The sequence below is a fragment of the Silurus meridionalis genome, chromosome 6 (assembly GCF_014805685.1).
Source record: "Silurus meridionalis isolate SWU-2019-XX chromosome 6, ASM1480568v1, whole genome shotgun sequence".
In the NCBI taxonomy this organism is placed as follows: domain Eukaryota; kingdom Metazoa; phylum Chordata; class Actinopteri; order Siluriformes; family Siluridae; genus Silurus; species Silurus meridionalis.
The window spans coordinates 7004243-7024561 of record NC_060889.1 but is presented as its reverse complement, the minus strand read 5'-3'; the positions used below and the strand labels follow the sequence as shown (position 1 = coordinate 7024561).

The following is a 20319-nucleotide window of genomic DNA, read 5'->3' as shown; positions in this document are numbered from 1 at the left end:
ACACACACAAGGCAGGGACTGATCAGTTTGGCCTGATTGGACACTCGTTCCAAAGCGTTTTGACACAGCTCGAGTTCCTGAAAGGGAATGCCTCTAGGTTACATAGGTAACCCTAGTTTCCCGAGGGAACGAGACGCTGCATCTCTATGCCACACCTCCGGTGTCCCTGCAGCGCTTCCTTCTCCCTTACAGAAGCTGACGCTGGCTCTCTCTGTATGCGTTTTATACTTCCTGGTCATGACTTTTCCCCACCAGTGGCGGCCAGCGTCCAATTTTTGACTGATTACACACATTATTTCAGAGCGTTTCAACGCAGCGTCTCGTTCAGGAAACTAGGGTTACATACGAAACCTAGAGGCGTTTCTCTGCATCCTGTAACGACTTCATATTTCTAATGTTAGCAATATTTCTAAGGTAAAAGAAGGCGATCCTGGTAATATTATTCACATGAGCCTCAAAGGAAAGACTAGTGTCAATAATCAACCAAGGTCTTTGAATGCTGTACACACTGAGACAGAAACACCATCCAGAGATGCTACATAATCAGAAAGCTTACTTCTAGCTGCATGTGGTCCTAGTAAAAGTACTTCTGTATCAAGTTGAGCAGAAGGAAGTTATCAAGCATCCACAGTCTAATGTCCTTTTCACACTCCTCAATATTTTTAAGCTGATCTTTTTCTGATTCTGTGTATCATCAGCATAAAAATGGAGGCTAATGTCATGTTTCCATCTAATTTCAACCAGAGGCAGCATATATGAAGAGAAAAGCAGTGGGCCTAGGACAGATCCTTGCAAAAAAACAAACTTTACCAGTTGTTACCCTTATTTCAACATTTTTTAGTCTAGCAAGGAGGATAGTATGATCAATGGTGTCAAAAGATGCACTAAGAATAAGCAAAACAAGTAAGGAGACAAAACCCTGATCAGAGGCCAATAACAGGTCATTTACCACTTTAACCAGCACTGACTCTGGTCTATGATTATGCCTAAATTCTGACTGATACATTTAAAAAATGTTATACTGAAGTAGGTGTGAGCAGAATATGCTGATCTAGCAGCACTAAGAGCTTTTCTATAACTCAGGAGATTCTCCTTCCATGCCATTTACGTTCTAATTACTGAATGGTCTGTTTTAAGGTACGCATATGATCATTAAACCCAGGTGATAATTTTTTCTTTCTGATCAATTTGGTTTTAAGGGGAGCTACATCATCTAGAGTGTAACGGAACGCTGATTCTAGGCATTCAGTGGCCCAGTCAAGCTCTGTGGGGTCAGACAGAGATCTAATTAATGTCAATAACTTCAGGAGATTATTGATAAAACTCGCTGCAGTAGTTTGATGTAAATGAACACTTAACACGGTAACGTGGTGAGGTACTAATGCTATGACTGAGGCAGATTTTAAAAGAGATATGGTAAAGATCTGAAATAGCTTCAGACTGTGGAATTATAAATATTTTTTATATGGAATACATATGTTAGTATTAAATCAAGAGTTTGTTCATCACTATAAGTGGGTCCTGTAACATTCTGATTAAGGAGCCTTTCTGATTATCAAAAAGTCACCAACAATTAATGCTCTGTCTAAAGAAGAAGCAAAATTTGTGATGGAATCTTCAAATCCTACGAGAAAATCAGAGCAGGGCCCAGGGGGTCTACAATAATTATTAGAATTGACTGACTAGACTTGCTTTCGGATGCAAAATATTTTATAATGGTCTAAAGAACTTCGAATGTGTTACATTTGTATTTACTTTTTTGTGTGATGCTTAGATTATTATTGTAAATAGCTGCGACTCCACCTCCTCTGCCATTTAGACGGTGCTGGTGTATGTAACTATACCCAGGAGGACTTGCTTCTTTTAATGCTTCATATTCGTTCGATTTAATCCACGTTTCTGTCAAACACATTACATTACACATTACATAACTCTTGGTTGGTAATAATTTAGTTTATAGTCAGCACTTTTTACAAGAGAAATCTAATATCCAACAAACCTGTCTTTAGATCAGAGGCTGTGCATTCAGTCTTATTTAATTTAATGTTAATCGTGTTACTTAAACAGACTTTCTGAGAATTTCGACATTTTGGTCTCGCTCTGGAGACAGACACAGTCTAAATATTGTGGATTCTGAGTGACGACTCAGTGCAGCTAGCAGACGGTCAGTTTAGCCTGTCTGCTCCCAGGCCTTGGCTCTGGATAGTTAATGGTTAACTAGTCCTGTTCTTAGACTATGACCTATACTACAAAAATTAAAGCAGCACCTTCCCGGGTGGGATGGATACTGTCCGGCTCTAACAGGCCAAACAGACTTTCCTTTAAAATCGCCCCAATTATCTATGAAGCCCACATTGTTTTTGTAGCACCATTAGGACATCCAGCAATTCAGCGAACATAACCTGCTGTAAGCGCCAGCATATTAAAGCATCGGACATTGCCTTCGCTAATTTACACACCATCTTAGAGAACCTATGCTTTCCTAAAAACCTAAGCTGACCTGCTATGTCTGGCACACTGGGTCCCGGTATGCACCTAACATGTGCTGCTGGTGCCCCAAAGGTATAGCTAATTGTATGTGCCTTAGATTAGAGTCTTCTATAACCAGAGCTCTTTTAGGTTTCTCAGCGGGTGCTTCACTAAGTAGAGCAAACCTGTTGGACGCGGGAAGTGGAGAGGAATGGTGCTCCCGTGGGTGAGCCTTAGGGTTAACGCTAGCTTTGGCTTTGCGATTATGCCGCCGAACCGTCAACCACTCGCCCAGCTGCGAGGGGTCTAATTCCGGAATTGGGAGAATGCTAACTCCACCTAGGGCATCCAGACTTTCCCTTGCAGAACCTGGACTGCTCTCACACTCACTAATTCTCTCTAGACTCTGAATGTACTCCTTTAATGCTAGAATCTTCTCTGTCAAAGAGCAAACTAAACCAATTTTTACAGATAAATTGATCACTAGCGATTGAGAAAGACTGACTACACATGTCACACTTCACACACTGAATGAGCTGGATGCTTGCCATATGAAAGAAATTACGTACCTTAATGTGTTTACTGTACTGTGTGTTAGCAGTTCCAATGGCCTTCACTCACTGTTTTAAAACAAGGAATAAAGGGCTTTTCCTAAAATAAAAGAAAAAAAGAGAAACAGAGCTGACGCACAGTAGAGAATTCCGGAAATTAAAACGATAATTTAAGATTATTTAAGAGATGTGAGATAGAAAACTGTAAAATTGTAAATGCTGACCACCAATAGCAGTATTGTGCTTCATGTTAGATAGAGAGGTTACTTTAGAAGTTTTTACAATATACAGCAGCAATAGTGCGTATAACATATGGGGCTGATGTGACAACTGACTGTTCTGATAATTCAGTACTTATATATATGCTGATAATGTTATAGACAGTAACACTGAGTAGAAATGCTAAATGTATTAAAACTGACCAATATCAGTTTCATCCTCATCCCAATTTTGTTAATCTAATTTAAAAAAAAACTTTTTAAAACGTCATCTGTTAATTTAGTTTTATTTGTGTAGCAAATTATGCATCAAAGCACTCAATTAACAGCTATACACAGACTACAAATTACATTTTCAGCTTTAGTGCTTTTTTTAATGCTACACTTATTCCATTGATTTAATCACTAAGTAAATCAGTGCAATAAATGTGCAAAATAGTAAATCTGTGTAGCACATTACACTATTTATTGCTGTATCAATTTCTCACATTTACCCATGTGGAACAGCTGAAGGCTCAGCTGCAATTGTTGATTGTGAAGCTGAGAGCTTCATGCATGCCATGGAAGATGTGTGTGTGATGCTTATAATGGCACCTGGGAGATTTTCCTCGCTATGTCTGACTCTGGGTTCAGTCTTGGTAAGTCCATGTTAACTAAAATTGAATTGGGTGAAATCAAAGCAAAGTTTTACAGTGATAAAGTATGAATCGTTTAAACCATTAAAGCTACAGAAAATAAAATGTATTCTGGCTGTAGTTGACAGTAGAATTGATTTTCTTTACTGTCTGTCGCAATGGTTTTTTTTTTGGTAGTAGATATCTTTACAGCGGCAACTAGCAAATAGTTTTTTTTCTACACACATCAGAGTTTAAATACAGGATGCAGGGAAAAGTCGCTGAGCAAAAATATGGTAAAATCTGAAAAAAACATTTTGCCTTGTTCTGCTTCTAGTAAACATCTCAAATCAACTTTGAACAGGTAGAATGTGAAAATATTCTGCTCAATGCTGCCTGCAGTTCTGGGGTTTCTTGCAGGTTTGAAGTATCTACAGTAATGTTCATATGATAAGAATAGCAAGAAAGTATGAAAAGTTGTATAAAGGCAAGGAATGAGCTACCATGTAGGTCAATTCAACTCTTTTCAGGATATTGAATCGAGTGAATGTTCCTCATAAGAATTCAGGAATTAATGAATACTGCATATTGGCTGCCTTGCAGCAAGGAGGCTGTGCTTTGTATTGGAGAAAGAATAACACACCATATTGGAACTGCTTCTATGATTCATTATTAATATGTTATGTCTGATTTATGTTTCAGACAGTTCATATTCAGTCTTTTTTTTTCTCTACAGTCTCTCACTCAATAAATATGTAAACCTGCAAATTAAAACCAATATAAGATGTTTTATTTTGAGTAGCTCTGGTTTCGAGTGCCTAGATGGAGCAGTAAACGCAGTAAAATAATCACAGAGTTCTGGTATATTGGGCGAGTGTCCAAAACGCCTTCTGCACTGTGTTAATGGAAAATAAGTGTTGTGTAGATTCCAACATATACACACCTAAAAAAAAAAAAAACATGATGGCACATTGCTTGAAATGTGGATTGCCTTCATGCACAAAATGACTTCTATACTGGATGCTTGTCACGCTAAAAAAAAAAATGTAGCCATAAATTACCCCAGACTCTGTTTCTGTTTCCTGCATTTTTTCACTCTCACATTCTATTGTGATATTTTTACTTGGATTATGCCGCACGGCTTGTCTTCCATCGGCGTGAATGTGGAGGAGGCTGGCATTAGCAAGATAAACAGAACTAACAAATGTTTTCCAAATGCTTTGCATGCCAAGCAGAGGACATTTTGCAGTCATCGTTTTCATGTTCATTTTTCCCAGCTCATGCAGCCTTTTCCCCAGTGTGTTGCCTTGTTTCTTTTCACTTCAGTTCTGCTGCTGTTAAATCTCTTTTTCTCTCTTTCTATCCAGCTGTCCTGAGACCGTCTACCTAAAAACAGTACCGGCTACAAACACAGCTATTCCTAATTACTTCAGCTCTCCTCTGGCTCTCCACCCCTCTTATGCACAGCATGGACTGAGCCACTTTTAATGAATATTTTACTGGTCTTTGTTCTCATTAGCAGAGCGGTGGATCATGATTATGAGCAACGTCTCCCAGTTACTCTCTCCACAGAAAATTAATCTATCACATACACGCCAGGTGCAGTGTCATTATAAAAGCCTTTTTTTTCAAGGCAAAATATGGGCTGAGCTCTGGCTAGTTGTAAGGTACAAGACTGTTGATCCAGTAGCCTCGCTGCAGTTTGGTCTCTACTTTTATACCACTATAGAACACTTCTATGTCAGAAATCAAACAATACTTATCATACAAACAGAATTTTGCACAATTAAAAGATTAAAAGAGAAAATATTGAGCACATTATTTTGTATGTTGAGTTGTGCACAGCACTGGACAGGACACCATCAGAATATAACCTGAAAATCTTTCACACTGTCTCTATTACATGGGCAGGTGTAGTAATGTAATTTAATGTAATTACTGCCCGAGTACCTTTGGGATTTAATTCCCTATGAATCCGTCATGTGATCTATTTTACACACTGCACATGCATGAATAATGGAAGAAAGGATTTCAGTCTGGAAGGATCATGAGATTATTTTATCTTTTTTTAAATGATCAATAGAACTGACCTCCGGCATTTGTTCTGAACTGACATATTGATAAATGTAGCATCAGAGAATGTGTTTTATGTGTTATGGCAGTAAGTCACATCAGGTTTCACTTTTGTCAGCCAAGTACGTTGTAACAGACTACATTGATTGAAAGATGAACCATTTTTTCCCCCTTCAGACATAATTTTCTTCATTTTCTTCATTTGTTTGTTTTGGTTGCCATGTGTAAGCTCCCATTTGCTGAAGTGGGCAGGTAGAGTGTTCAGTGAGTGTTCCTAGGATAGGCTGTGGATCTACTTAAACTTTTACATTTACAACATTTTGCGGATGCTCTTATCCAGAGCAGAGGTCGACCTATTTTACCGATACCGATAGCTAGGTTGAATCGTACTTACCAATAACTCATTAATCAATCGATTAAAATGGATACTGGATTAAAAAATAATAACACAACATGTAAAATGGTACTGAAATTGATTTGCAGAAATAAAAAATAAAAAACAAAATCACGCAAATGTGATAAATAAACTAAATATGAATATATTAATTGTATTAATATATATAATAATATTTTTAATACGTTATAATACATATAAAATTAAATATAATAAATATAATCTAGTGGCATCAGTAATTCGCCTCTAGAGGCCGCTCTCTTTTAACACTGAAAAACGGTATGGATTTTTGACGGTAGTTCCCTTCGGTGCCGGTTGATCAGCAAAAACGATGAATCGGTCGACCTCTAATCCTGAGTGACTAACATTTGTCTCATTGATACAAGTAAGTAGCAGAGTGGATAAGGGCCTTGCTTAGGGCCCCAGAAGTGGGAGTTTGGTGAGGCTGGGATTTAACTCATGAACTTCTAATCCAAAGACCAATGCTTTAAGCACTAAGCTACCACTTTTACTAGAAGAAAATGCTTACTGAAATGAGTAGATGATATTCTAAACAGCATGATTACTAAAGATGCTCATTATCATTTAGAAATTAGGAAAAATGTGCTTTGCACTTACTTTGCTCTTGGCTCACACATTGGTGTTTCATGATTAAAAAGCAAACCCACAGGTCGGGATTAAAGATTCAGTTAAAGGAGGTTTTAGCACAGAAATGTGAAGGATTTGTTGTGCTTGATCTTGTAAAATTACTTACTTTCATTTGCATTCATCGAAACTAATCTAAACAGGGTCATTTTCCTCATTCATGAACTTCAGTCATTGCAAGTTTTACTTTTAAATGTACTTTCACTGCGTTCCGAATGTTTTTTTTTCCTTGGCATTCAAACAGAATGTCGCATTTGTTATTTCAGTTTTTGTTCTTCAAACTGCGATTTCACACTGTTGCTTCACGCTGTTGTTCATTGTTGTCCTCTAACCGTTACTCACAATGCGGTCCTGGAAAGCCACAGTGCAGTGCAAAGCTCAGCCTTTCCCTGCTGTGTTAAAAACGAATATTTTGAATTGAACTTTGATCTGGAAATTTAAAAAGACTTGATGTGGATTATTTATGTCATTTATTTTATATATTTCTTTCCATGTTCTCTTTGAGGATGAAGTCATTATTAAACAAAGTTATTATTAATCTTTAATGTGCATTCCCGTAGCGTTTTCTTCAGGTAGCAACAGGGATTAAGAAAAATAAAAAAATGCCGTTCCAATTGTTCTTGGATTAAAAGTTCTCTGTGTAATAATGGCATTGATGGTTTGATTTCATAGGCTATAAAATAGTGTTTTTTTTCTTTGATTTGATTGACTTCAGTCAGCTTACTTGTGCTTCAGGTAAAATTGCATTCCAGGTTATTTATTTAATATTTGTTTTTAATGAACTACGTATGCTGTTTTTGGGGTAAAATTGTTTGTGTATTAAGTTTAATTTAAGCTTCAATGCAGGCATTTCTGAGGAAGATAACGTGTATGTTAATCTGTTTGAGTTTTTTTCTGTAGTACCATGAGGAATGACATAAAATGCTGTTAAATGTGGAAGAAATGTACAATTGTTTCATTAGAGTGCTCATATAGTGATATGTTGTGCATTGAATTGTAAGACAGGGACTCACCCAATCCAGATTTCACCAGAAGAGACAGTCTGTTAAAAAAACTTCAAAAAGTACCATGCTTACAGCAAACCAAACAGCTTGATAAATAATGGAAGGCACTTGATCCATGCAGTTCAGCTACAAAACATTTTTCCACCATACCTCAGTAACTACTTCATATATTTACAGCTGTTTCTATCTTTTGGGTAATGAGGGTTTTTTTTGCAGCACAAGTGCAGGAATAGTTTACTTTGCCAATGTCATTATTGAGCCTGGAAACAAGGGCTAAGTGTCAACAAAGCTGTGCACCATCATGCCTGTTTACTAAGGCACAAATGACAGGCGCTCCACAGCGCTTACCACTTCTCGTTTCCAATTTAACATCAAATGCTTCTTATATGCCTCCAGCTTTCTTCCTGTTCTTGTTTAAGCCCAATTAGATGGAGCTTTGTGTATTCTAAGATAATGCTATTCTCCCATCTGAGTCCAATTCCTAATGAGATATGACAGTAGACCTTGCAGAGTGAATTAGCTTGTGTAATACTATAAATTCAGTTGTGCAGCAGAAACAAAAAAACGAATTTTGTAAGTAGATATTCTGGATATTGTCAAGGGTTTTTTTTTTAGAATTGTTACATTAAGGCATCATTAAACAGAGGCTGGGGAAATATTCAGGCATTATATTTTCTCTCTGTTATGACTTTATGAATTGGTATCACATATAATCGCATGTACTTCAAAAATCTTTTTAAAACTGTTTTCAAGATGAAGAATCCGTTTTGTAAAATGTGGCTGCTTTTTAACCTCTCATTTTTAATAGTGCATTATAGTTATAAAGAGCTGAAGTGTGAATGATTATTAATTATCGGTAAAATGCTCAATATGTAATGATCATTTTATCACATAAGGAAGTTGTAATGAAACAGTGTAAATAAATATTCAATATATTCTACAATATTGAATATTCTAAAAGTGATTAAGAAATAGACAAAGTTCTGAAAAATTATACTTATAAATAGATATTGAATCAAAGATAATGTATAAAAAAGGTTGCACTAAAATGAGAGTAGAAATTGTCTTTTTTTACACTTTAGTCCAGTAGATTTAAAAAAAAAATTTAAGCTGTCATATTTTAGTTGATGCTAGATAGTCATGTGAAGGTTTATTACATGATCACTGTAAGTTTGCAGTATTTACTGTTAACTGTTTTATTTGCTACCTAGTTTGTTGTGTTGGCAATTGCAATTGTTGACTTGGACATTTAATACTAGCACACTTTTCAAATTAGATGGAGTTCACATCTTCTGGAGAAGCAAAGATTTCATCTTACCTTATACTAGCCTTTGCTTACTCCAGTATATTAAAATATTTAACTACAGTTTGGCCATTTGTCTTATCTGGCTTTAAACACACATAAATAACTGCAGTACAGAGTTCAAAAAGATTGTTTTTTAACATGTGCTGGATTAGAGATGAAGAGGTAACTTATATTAACTTTCAAGGACAAAAATAATTTTAAAGAGTAAAATGTGTTTTTTCTTAAAAAAGTAATTAAGAATTTCATTTGAATTATTCAACATCAATAGATCAAGTATCAAGGATCAATAAATCAAACCATACTTACTAATAAAGAATAGTTGCATTTTCCACTCCTGGAAGTAAGTACATTAAGCAATTAGGAGCTGGCTTTATTGAATGCTAACAATATACAGTTGAGGTGTACCTAACATGAAAATTACAGTTCTCTCTGTTCTTTGTAAGTGGAAAAACTTGAAAAATCAGCAGTGTATTAAATACTTATTTGCTCCACTGTATTTCAGTGCGTGTTGGGGGTCTGTTGTGTTAGATCATGCAGATTTTATTTTCCTGCAGCAACCTCACACACAGTGGGTTACAGTACAGCTCCATGGTCCCTGATTTAATTTTGGATTACTGTCTGTGTGACATTTCACATGTGTGTGTGTGTGTGTGTGTGTGTGTGTGTGTGTGTGTGTGTGTGTGTGTCTGCATATGTATATTGCTCTATGATAGACTGGTAATAGGGATGTGACAGCAGTTCACGAGTGGAGGGTGGAGCCGGACTGGAACAGAGCACACTGATTAGCTTATCAGCTACAGGTTTAGTCTTAGCGCTCGTTCTGTCCGGCTCTGCCCTAAACTCGTGAACCATTGCCACAAGGGATAAATGCAATCGGTTAAAACTAAAGAAAATTAATAAAGTTAAATAAGCAAGTGTTTAATTAAAGGAAGTAGGTAGTTATTTAAGAAATAGCTCATGACCAACAGTGCGGTTATACTGAATATTGGCATGGCTATGATTGACTGTAGCTTATTACAGCTTTGCTAATATTCACACCAACCACACGGTTGCCATATTGCTCTTATACAACAGTTCTATAAATAGGAAATTATTAGAGAGTGGCACAATATGCTCCACTAGCTGAAATAGGAAATGGAAAACATTCTGGAAAACAATTTACTTTTTTAATCCTCAGATGAAATGCTTTCAACAATCATCGACAGAATCCAACAATAAAGAATCTGATTTCATATTTTAAATCACAATTACACAGTGGGGGAAATAATTATTTGGTCCCCTGCCGATTTTGTGAGTTTACCCCCTTACAAAGACATTAACAGTCTAGATTTTTTATGGTAGGTTTATTCTAACAAAAATAGACAGAATGTAAAAAAGAAAAATCCTTTAAAAAAACCTTAAAAAAAGGTTATAAATGAATTTGTATTTGATTGAGTGAAATAAGTATTTGATCCCGTACCAAGTAAGCAAGAATTCTGACTCCCACAGACCCACATTAGTCCTGTCCCTTTATGAAAGTGCTCCTAATATCAACTCATTATGCGTATAAAAGACACAAGTCATAGAATCAACCATTTCAATTCAAACCTCTCCACCACCGTGGGCAAGACCAAAGAGCTGTCAAAGGACATCAGGGACAAGATTGTAGACCTGCACAAGGCTGGAATGGGCTACAAGACTATCAGATTGTTGCCTTGGCTGTATGTTTTGGGTAAATGTAAAGCTGGAAGACTCTTCCACGACCCATCTTCACTGTTCTGGCTGAGGCCAGGAGGTTCTCACATACAGGATTCTACAGTGCATGGCCCCGTTCATGTGGAGATGTTTTCCTGTAACCTTAGCAGAGAAACAGCCCCAAAGCAGAATGTTTGCTCCTCCATGTTTGACAGTGGGGATGGTGTCCTTGGGGTCATATTCAGCATTTCTCTGCCTCGCCAAACACAGTGAGTCGCGATGAAGCCAAAGAGCTGAACTTTGGTCTCATCTTCTCTGAATCATTCAGATGTTTGTTGGGAATCATTAGACAGGCCTACTCATGTGCATTATTGAGCATTGAGCATTATTGACCTTATTGACCTACCAATGTTTTTCTTGGTGACTGTGGTCCCAGCTCCCTTAAGATCATTAATTAGCTCCTGGTCTCTTTCTCACCAAGCTTCTTGCTGATGGTCTTGTAGCCCATTCCAGCTTTGTGCAGGTCTACAATATTGTCCCTCACGTCCTTTGACAGCTCTTTGGTCTTGCCCATAGTGGTGGAGAGGTTTAAATAAGAGGTTGATTCTGTGACTTGTGTCTTTTATACACATAATAAGTTGATATTAGGAGCACTTTCAAAAAGGGACAGGACGAATTTGGGTCTGTAGGAGTCAGAATGTTTGCTAATTTGGTACAGGTTCAAAAACGTATTTCATTTGATCAAATACAAATTATTTTATAATCTTTTTTTAATTTTTTTTTTTTAATATTCTGTCTTTCTGTTAAAATAAACCTACCATAGAAATTTTAGACTGTTAATTTCTTTGTAAGGGATCAATAACACTCCTATACAGTAGTTTTGGTTTTCAACAAGGAAGTGGATTTTTACATGGTGAACACAGAGAGTCGAGGTGATACACACCCCAGAGCGGTTATAGGAAATATAAACTTGGAATGCAGATTGATCAATGAAATTAGTGGACTGGAGCTAACTGTTCTATAAAAAAAAAATAATAAAAATAAAGTTAGGGGAGGTGGTTGTGTAGAAAACAGTCCAGAAGATCAGGCAATTGACGTAAAAATGCTCTTTCTGTATTGAGAGGTTTGACTTTATTGTACTATTAAAGTGACGACAGTTCATCTTCGGGTGACAGTTAGTCGCTCATATAAAGAGCTTTTAGTCCTAATGTGTGCAGAGTGGCACTTCTGATCTCAACGCTTTATTCCTCTCCTCTTCCAGGCAGAAGAACTTTGCCCGTGGTATAGAACAGCAGCTTCCGGACGGCATGGTGGTGGCATCTGTACCAAATGAGGTACAGTGCCGCGAGGAGCTCTCTGATCCAGTTCCTGATCCTGAGTACCTCACTGGTGAGTCATTCGGATGACTAAATATATAACTGTGCTAACTACACACAAGCACAAGCACTAACACAAGCAAGCTGAAAACATCATGCATCATTTTATCAATAATCCAGTTAAACAGTTTTAGCTTAATTTAACAAACAGTCACTTCTACACTCGATTAATCAGTCTGATATCAGTGCTGAGATAATTGCTGAGCATTTCTGTGAACTCTGTTCTGTTAGCTATTATTTTAATACAAAATTATACAGCTGGTATTTATACTATTTACTATTAGGCCTGCATCCATTTTGTGATGACACTGATGTAAGAGCTGCAAACTGTGTTTGTTAATCTTGCTCCTTGTTTATTTAAAAGGATCTCTGCAAGGTTTTGACATTTTCAAATACATTTTCTTCAAATAAATGTGCTTCATATGTTTTTATGCATTATTTTACTAATCAGAGATGTACTCAGAAATATATTTAGTCAAAAAAGTTTAATTATTCATTACAGATGAAATAAACACATTTCCTGGTTTTGATTTGGAAATTTACAGTTTTGTGAAGTTGATCTGAATGCTTATTACATCAATTTATATGCAAAAATTAAATTAAACAGAAATGCCACACAAGAGATCCACGTTCTTTTTTGCTCCAATATGTTTTAACATGCTTTTAACATATTTGATGGAATCTTGCTCAAAGGAAGTCTGGATTGATGCAGTACAAGTTTTCTTATGTTGTTTCTGCCTTGTAATGATTCATCATTATCTTCAAAGAAATATTTTAAACCTGCCACTGGAAATAAGTACACACACACACACACACACACACACACACACACAAGCATGCAATCACAGAGAGAGGTTGCCTTTGTGTGTATCCTTCATGGGTTCCTGCTAAATAAGGTGAATGAATGATGAAGAAAATGGAAGAAAGCATGATGCATTTTTTTCTTTCTAAAAGAGCAGCGCCAAGGCTGCTTGCTTCTGGATGCAGCTACATCTGTCTACTTTCATTTAACAGCTAATCTGACTCAAGTCTGTAACAAGTGCTCGGCATCCTTACTTCCCATTTTACACTCCTAATGAGGGGAAAAATAGGGCAAAATACATCCGCCCTGCCATAACACGTCACCCTTCACCATAGCTTTCATCAGATATATCTTTTTACATTGACATAGTAAAATGCCTGAAAATTAAAATCCAGTCCAAAGTATATTAACTGCCAGATTAACTGGAAGAAGGGCATGCTAGGATACCAGTATTATAATTATATCTCCTTTACGCTAATACATTCTTAATGTAACATTTTTAATCATTGACTGGATTTCTGGATCATACACAACTCAGTGTACTGGTGAATAGTACCTCATTGTACACACATATATATATATATATATATATATATATATATATATATATATATATATATATATATATATCGTAGCATGGCATCTGTTAGTGGATGAGATATTTAAGGCAGCAAGTGAACATTTTCTTTGAACAGAAAATTCTATATCTCATTACAATAACTTGAAGTAATTGTGCTTTGTATGGGCAATATTAACAATCTCTCACATCATTTTCAGGCATTTGTTTGTACACAGCTCTCTTAAGGTCCTGCCACAGCATTTCAGGCAGGTCTGGACTTTGACTGGACCATTGCAACACTTTGATTCTATTCTTTTTCAGCCATTCTGCTTTAGATTTTCTGGTGTGCTTGCGATCATTGTCCTGTTGCATGACCCAATTTCAGCCAAGCTTTCTCTGTCGAACAGATGGCTGCACATTGACACATTGACTTTAGAATACTTTGGTATAAAGGAGTTCAAGGTCAACTCAATGACTGCAAGGTGCTCGGGTATTGTGGCTGCAAAACGAGCCCAAATCATTACACCTCCATCACCATTCTTGTCATTTGGTATGAGGTGTGTGTCTGCTGATATGCGGTGTTTGGTTTTCGCCCAAACATGGGCCAAACATTTTCATTCTGGTCTCATCTGTCCAAAGGACATTGTTCCAGAAGTCTTGTTGGTTGTTCGGATGTGATTTTGCAAACCTAAGCTGTGCTGCAATGTTTATTTTAGAGAGAAGAGCATTTCTCCTTGCAACCCTTCCAAACAAACCATACTTTGTTAGTCCTTTTCAAATTGTACTGTCATGAACTAACACATTTAACATACTAACTAAGGCCTGTAGAATCTGAGCTGTTTTTATCTGATAATTGCAAGTCTGATCTTTGGGAGAATTTGCTGGGAATTCTTTCTTACTGTAGAATGATGAGCTTTAAATTGTTTAAAAGCTTTAAATGATGAACTTTAAATTGTCCCAGATTGATAGGCAGCAACAAGAGCAGCTTTTTTACAATCATTGGTGAGGTCTTTTCTCCTTGGCATTGTGTTAGCACATACCTGAATTCTCCAGAACAGCAAACTGCTAAAACATAGGCTTTTATAGAGATGGTCACACTTGCTGACCACCAATTAACCAAGGGCATTTGATTAGCAGCACCTGGCTGCTACTTAGCCTCTTAAATCCTATGGAAGCAATAAGGTTTTACTTAGTTTTTCTCACATAGTTTCTCCATTTTGGCTTAATTTTGTGTTCAGATAAGTTACAATAAAGTAATATTGTAAGACTTGCTAAGGACCAGGTGATTTTTATTATTCGTTGATATGTACAGTAAAACCTTCAAATTTAAAGAGTCTTTTTGTCACATGAATATATAATTATTTTATATAATGACCTAGAATTCTGCCTGCTCTGAATCAGAGCAATCTGAAACAGAGAGAAAAACTAATAATAATTATAAAAAAAAATGTGTTTTATATATATATATATATGTATTATAGAAAATAAATTTAGCTCAATAATTAGTAAATGTTTACAATAGCTGCCCCACTTTGTATGCATCCATGACTATATGCTACTCTGGTTACAGTGATGTATAAGGCATTTATATGTTCTATATAAATGCCTTATACATAACTGTATATGTGATTATACTACCTGTGCATTTAATGGTTTGAAGACACACCTTCCATATTACAGTATATAATAATATAGATAAAAATGTATTAAATTTTTGGATTTAAAAATATAAAATGTAAATTCTTTCTATTAACATAAGTGAGTAAGTATAATATTTGACAGTGATTTTTTTTTCTTTTTCAAAGCATTGTTCCACTTTTAACAAAGATTTAAAAAAAGATTTTTTAAATATGGACTGTGAATAGAGCTCCTGTCACACACGATTGTAGTAGCTAAAGGATAGTACCCACTTTGAAAAGACATTTAAAACTTTGTGAATGAAAGAATCTTGCTGCAGTACCTCGGATCCATAGCCATGGTGTTAAAGGAGTGGAGATTATTTATACAAATCACTGAAAGTGTGGCCCTCTGAGGCCTGCAAGGGAAGAGGCAGGTGGTCATGCTCATGAACCCCCAAAGCCCCATAGCTCCTATACTCCCTGAACAGTGTTCCTTACAAATTACCCATTTAAATGTACTACATTAGTCATGTGTACGACATTTAGCCATTAAGTTACATCTAGAGGAAGTTAAGAGCATGGTCTCAAAGTCACATGATGCAGTATATTTTTCCAAGGAAAAGCTGATATTATTGGGTGGGTAAGAAAGCACTCCTTTACTTCCTTTGATCACACTGTTTTTCTATAAAACAGAGGACATGACAAGAGACTAAATTAAATGACTCATTAAAATCTAAAGTACATTTCTAATTTACTCATTATACCCCAAATTTCCCCTTTCACCTTAAGCTGCCTCTAGGGCATAGTGGAGTGCCAACAAACAGCTTGGCACAAATTTGCCACTAGCTGAAATAATTGGATGTGAGTTGGCAATGTGGTGCAGGTTTGAGCTCCCACTCGTCCCTTTCCCACCCTTTGCTAGTCTGGGTAGTTATGTGCCATGGTCAGTGTATTTGTCACTGTGTCAGCAAGTCCTCGAGTCTATCCTCACGGCCCTCGAAGACCAACACATTCATCTTTCTATTAATATTTGGCTTGGAAGTGATTCATCATAGACTTGAGAGTTTCATCAATTATTCCAGTGGGGGGAGGAGGGAACAAGAGAGACTTTGAAAGACAAATGCATCTTGATTTAATTGGAAAGCATGTAGGAAGCGTACAGATGCCAAACAGGTTCCTGCTGAGATGTGAAAAGTGCGGGGATCTTCTTCAAGTGTGCAGAATGCATTGATTGCCGCACATGACCTTGAATTGAGAGTAAAGTCTCTGTGTTAAATCGTGTTCTGCTCATGAGGAAGCAAAACCAGGCTCTCTCTTTGACTTCCTGTGTATGAAGAGAGCTGCTGCATTGTAAGCTGGCCACTTGTGCTGAGAGGTCAGGGTAATGAGCCCTAAGTACAGAGATGTCACTGATCATTGCAGAAGGAAAAGAAGGACTGGTAAAGTTGGAGAACAAATAGCTGACTAAGGACTTCTTTTGACACTTAAAGAAGTAGCAAACTACTGAATGGGAGTGAAAGTGACAGGTCTCAAATTGAAAATAATTCCAGCAAAATTCATTTGATCTTTAAAAGTGACCATGCGTTTAATCTAATACACAGCATGTTTTTTTTTTACCTTTTTTCTCCTAAAGATGGGAAGTTTTGTCAGGGAACCACCGGCCACGCCCCCCCTCGGCACTCGCAGCGCCTCGCCTTCATACTAATCACCTCCAGCTGTCTCTAATCTACACCCTCCCTTTATAAGGCCCCAGTTCGCCATCACTCACTGTATGATCTACGGTTCATTCTGGCGATCATCCCTGGACTACCTGTGTTTCGAAATATACCCGTTTTCCGGTACATGCTACCTCCTAGCTTGTGTTTGTTTCCGAAGGTTAATAATCGTTCTATTCGTATTCTGGTTTCCGACTCTTGATCAAAGCGTGACAAGTTTATCACTATGATTTATAACATTTAGGTAATGTATATGGATGTAGCCACTTATAAAGGCCTTGTTTGAATCTGTGGTTTTGTTAGTGTAGTTATACGAGGCAATAAGTCATAATCGTTTCCTGATATTGCAAAGTCAATGGGTGTTTATTGTGCTTCTGTCTTATATCTGGAAACACCAAACGGTAGATTATTGAGCTTTCCTGCCACTTTTGAAATATGTCCTGGAGGTCTTCATTTCGAAGCATGTCAGGCACCTTCTGCGATTTGCACTGGATAATCATGCACAAGTTGTTTTCAAGGGTTAAGCTTATTGAAGGTCTTCCTGATGTTTCATCGTCTTCCAGTGATGTTCTTCTGCTTTCGAAGCGCACGTCCCACTTGAGGGAAACATGGATTCCAACATGTACTGTGACATTCTGAAGCAGAACATGATGCCCTCTCTTTAGCAGCTGCACCGAACGGCAGTTTTTCAACATAAGAACGACCCCAAACACACCATGACAACTGCCTTGTGAGGAAGCTGAAGGTGAAGGTAATGGAGTGGCCAAGTATGTCTCAAGACCTGAACCCTATTAAGCACCTGCAGAGCATCCTCAAGTGGAAGGTGGAGAAGCGCCATGTGTCTTAACATCCAGCAGCTCTGTGATGTCATTTAAAGGAGTGGATCCCAGCAACAAACTGTGCAGTTCTGGTGAATTCCATGTCTAGGAGGATTGTGTTTGGTGTATTTGTCTTACACTGTCTTGTGTTGTCCTGCACTGTCTTGTGTTGTCTTTGCACTGTTTGCACCAGGTTGCACATGATGCACTTTATGTGGCGACGACATTAATCCTTAGCCCTGTGTTTTCTGTGATTGTTGTTGTATGTACCACCAGGGTTCAGGGGGAACGTTGTTTCATTTCACTATATATGGTTGAAATGACAATAAAAGCTACTTGACTTGATTAGGTGGTGCTAGATAACAATGGTGCCCTCACAAAATATTGACACAGTTTTGACATGTTCACTTACGGTGTACTCATTTTTGTTGCCAGCTACTTGGACAGTAATCTCCTGTGAGTTAAGTAAATCAATATTGCTATACTATATTTCTATAGTATTGTCCCTTTAGAAGATATTAAAATAGTTGCTGAAATGTGAGGGGTGCACTCACTTTTGTGAGATACTGTATATATTGCAATGAAATCTGCATATATCAATGTAAGATATTTCTAGAACAGAATTAGAACTGTATATACATTAATTTTAAAACAATGCACAAGTTGGGTTCCAACTGAAGATTTCAAATTGTCTGTATGAACTGTCAGTGTTTGAGTAAAATATATACTTACTGTCAGTCATAACTTGTGTACCACTATAATAAAAACAATTGATCTTTTCATACTCTGACAGTTTGTTCCTCTGGGGTGTTTTTGTGGCACATTGTGACACTTAGTTCAGATGTGGCATTGCAGAGACAAGAAAGAAAAATCTATATTTTATTAGCAGTGACTGTAATTGCTACCACAACAGAAGGTCACACCTTCGGGGCATGGTATTCAGTTGACTCTAAACCTGCTGGTGGCATCCATTTCATAACAATGGTGAGTCTTTTTTTTTTTTACTGAAGAAGCTCAAACGCATCCTGTTTCTCAATTTATTTATGACTTTTTTTAATAATTTTTTTATTTTTATTTTTATTTTTTGTTTGTTTTCCTTCTGTTACGGATTTTGGTCATTTATTTTGAATCTTCAATCTTTCTGCATTTCTTTAGGCATTAATTCTTCACTGTCATTGTTCAAGTTTAATGATGTTAATTTCTCTAGAGCTATGTACTGAAGTCACAAAATATTTTTATTTGTTTATTTAATTATAATTTTTTCCTCTTTGTTTAAGCATTAATCCAGTGTTAAACGGACATATAATTATATAATAGGATCAATCATTTACAGAGCTTATTCTGTAGAGAAATTACACTAGGCTGTAATTTGGAAGCTCATTGCCAATATTCAGAGTTTCAGTTGGTGTCTCCCATCCGTCTGTCACCAGTTTTTGGAAAGAAACAACAGAAAACACAGTGCAGTTGCCAGGGCAATTAGAGTTCTCGGTTGCCATGTATTCAGCAATCTTGTTTTACTAACTGAGCCGAACAGCTTTCCTAGCATGCAAGATAATTGCTATGTTAATAAACAAGTGTAATTTGATGCAGCAGTCCACCACACGCTGCATAAATTTTCGCAATATTTTCTGCTAATGGCTTTCCAGCTTTCCTTCTAAATGGATGGATGAAATTGAACATGACCAAAGGATTACACGTATAATGATTATTATTTAGACAAGATGCATTAGCTGTGTATATACATGTTCTCGACAGTAGCATGGAGAGAAAAATAGGTATTAGTATTAGTGAGGGTATGGCATGGGACACTTGGGGATGTTAAACCACCAGGCTTTTTAATATTCGACTTTTTAGCCATACTCAATGGTAATCGCATTTGGGTTTTAATTTATTCTTTGACACTGATTAATTGCAGCGAATTGCAAGAGCCATTTCCTGCAATAAACGTCAATTAATTAGCTGACAACATTAGAAGTGATAATTAATACAGTGGGTGCCACAGCATGGGGCCTGCGGTTCTAAAGGGTGGCCATGGTGCTGCTTGTCACCACGAGCGTCGATGGAAATGACATTCAAGCATCTGCGAACAGCTCGCCTCTCTTAGACTCCGTGCTTTGTGGCACTACTTTTACACTAGGGATAGGATGATTAACCTGCATATGATACTGTATAATATGCTAAAGATCTCAAAGATTTACAGCACAACTGTAGTGCTGTACTACTGTAGATTGTTATGTATACACTTACATCCCAGTCACTTTATTAGGATCACATGTACACTTGCACTTATCCAATCCAATCCAATTCTAAAAAAATACTGCAGTGGTTTCAAGAGACCGGTGGCTTCTGATAGTCAAGAAAGAACCTCATGATAACTAAATGATTTGATAATTGCCTAGTTGCTGCTTTGTGTTATGGTATTTAATCAAATGTATAAATTTATAAGCAGACATTATTTTAGACAAATAACCACTATATTCAG

General features: G+C 36.9%; 1 protein-coding gene across 7 annotated transcripts in view; it reads left to right on the top strand.

The window, feature by feature from the left end:
• The window catches only part of astn1 (astrotactin 1), a 258717-nt gene that overhangs the window by 151179 nt on the left and 87219 nt on the right, over positions 1 to 20319 (top strand). For all 7 annotated transcript variants that reach the window (XM_046851383.1, XM_046851382.1, XM_046851386.1 and 4 more), the window contains one exon: positions 12210 to 12337. In XM_046851383.1, the coding sequence (XP_046707339.1) occupies positions 12210 to 12337 (128 nt within the window). The remainder of the gene's footprint in view (positions 1 to 12209; positions 12338 to 20319) is intronic.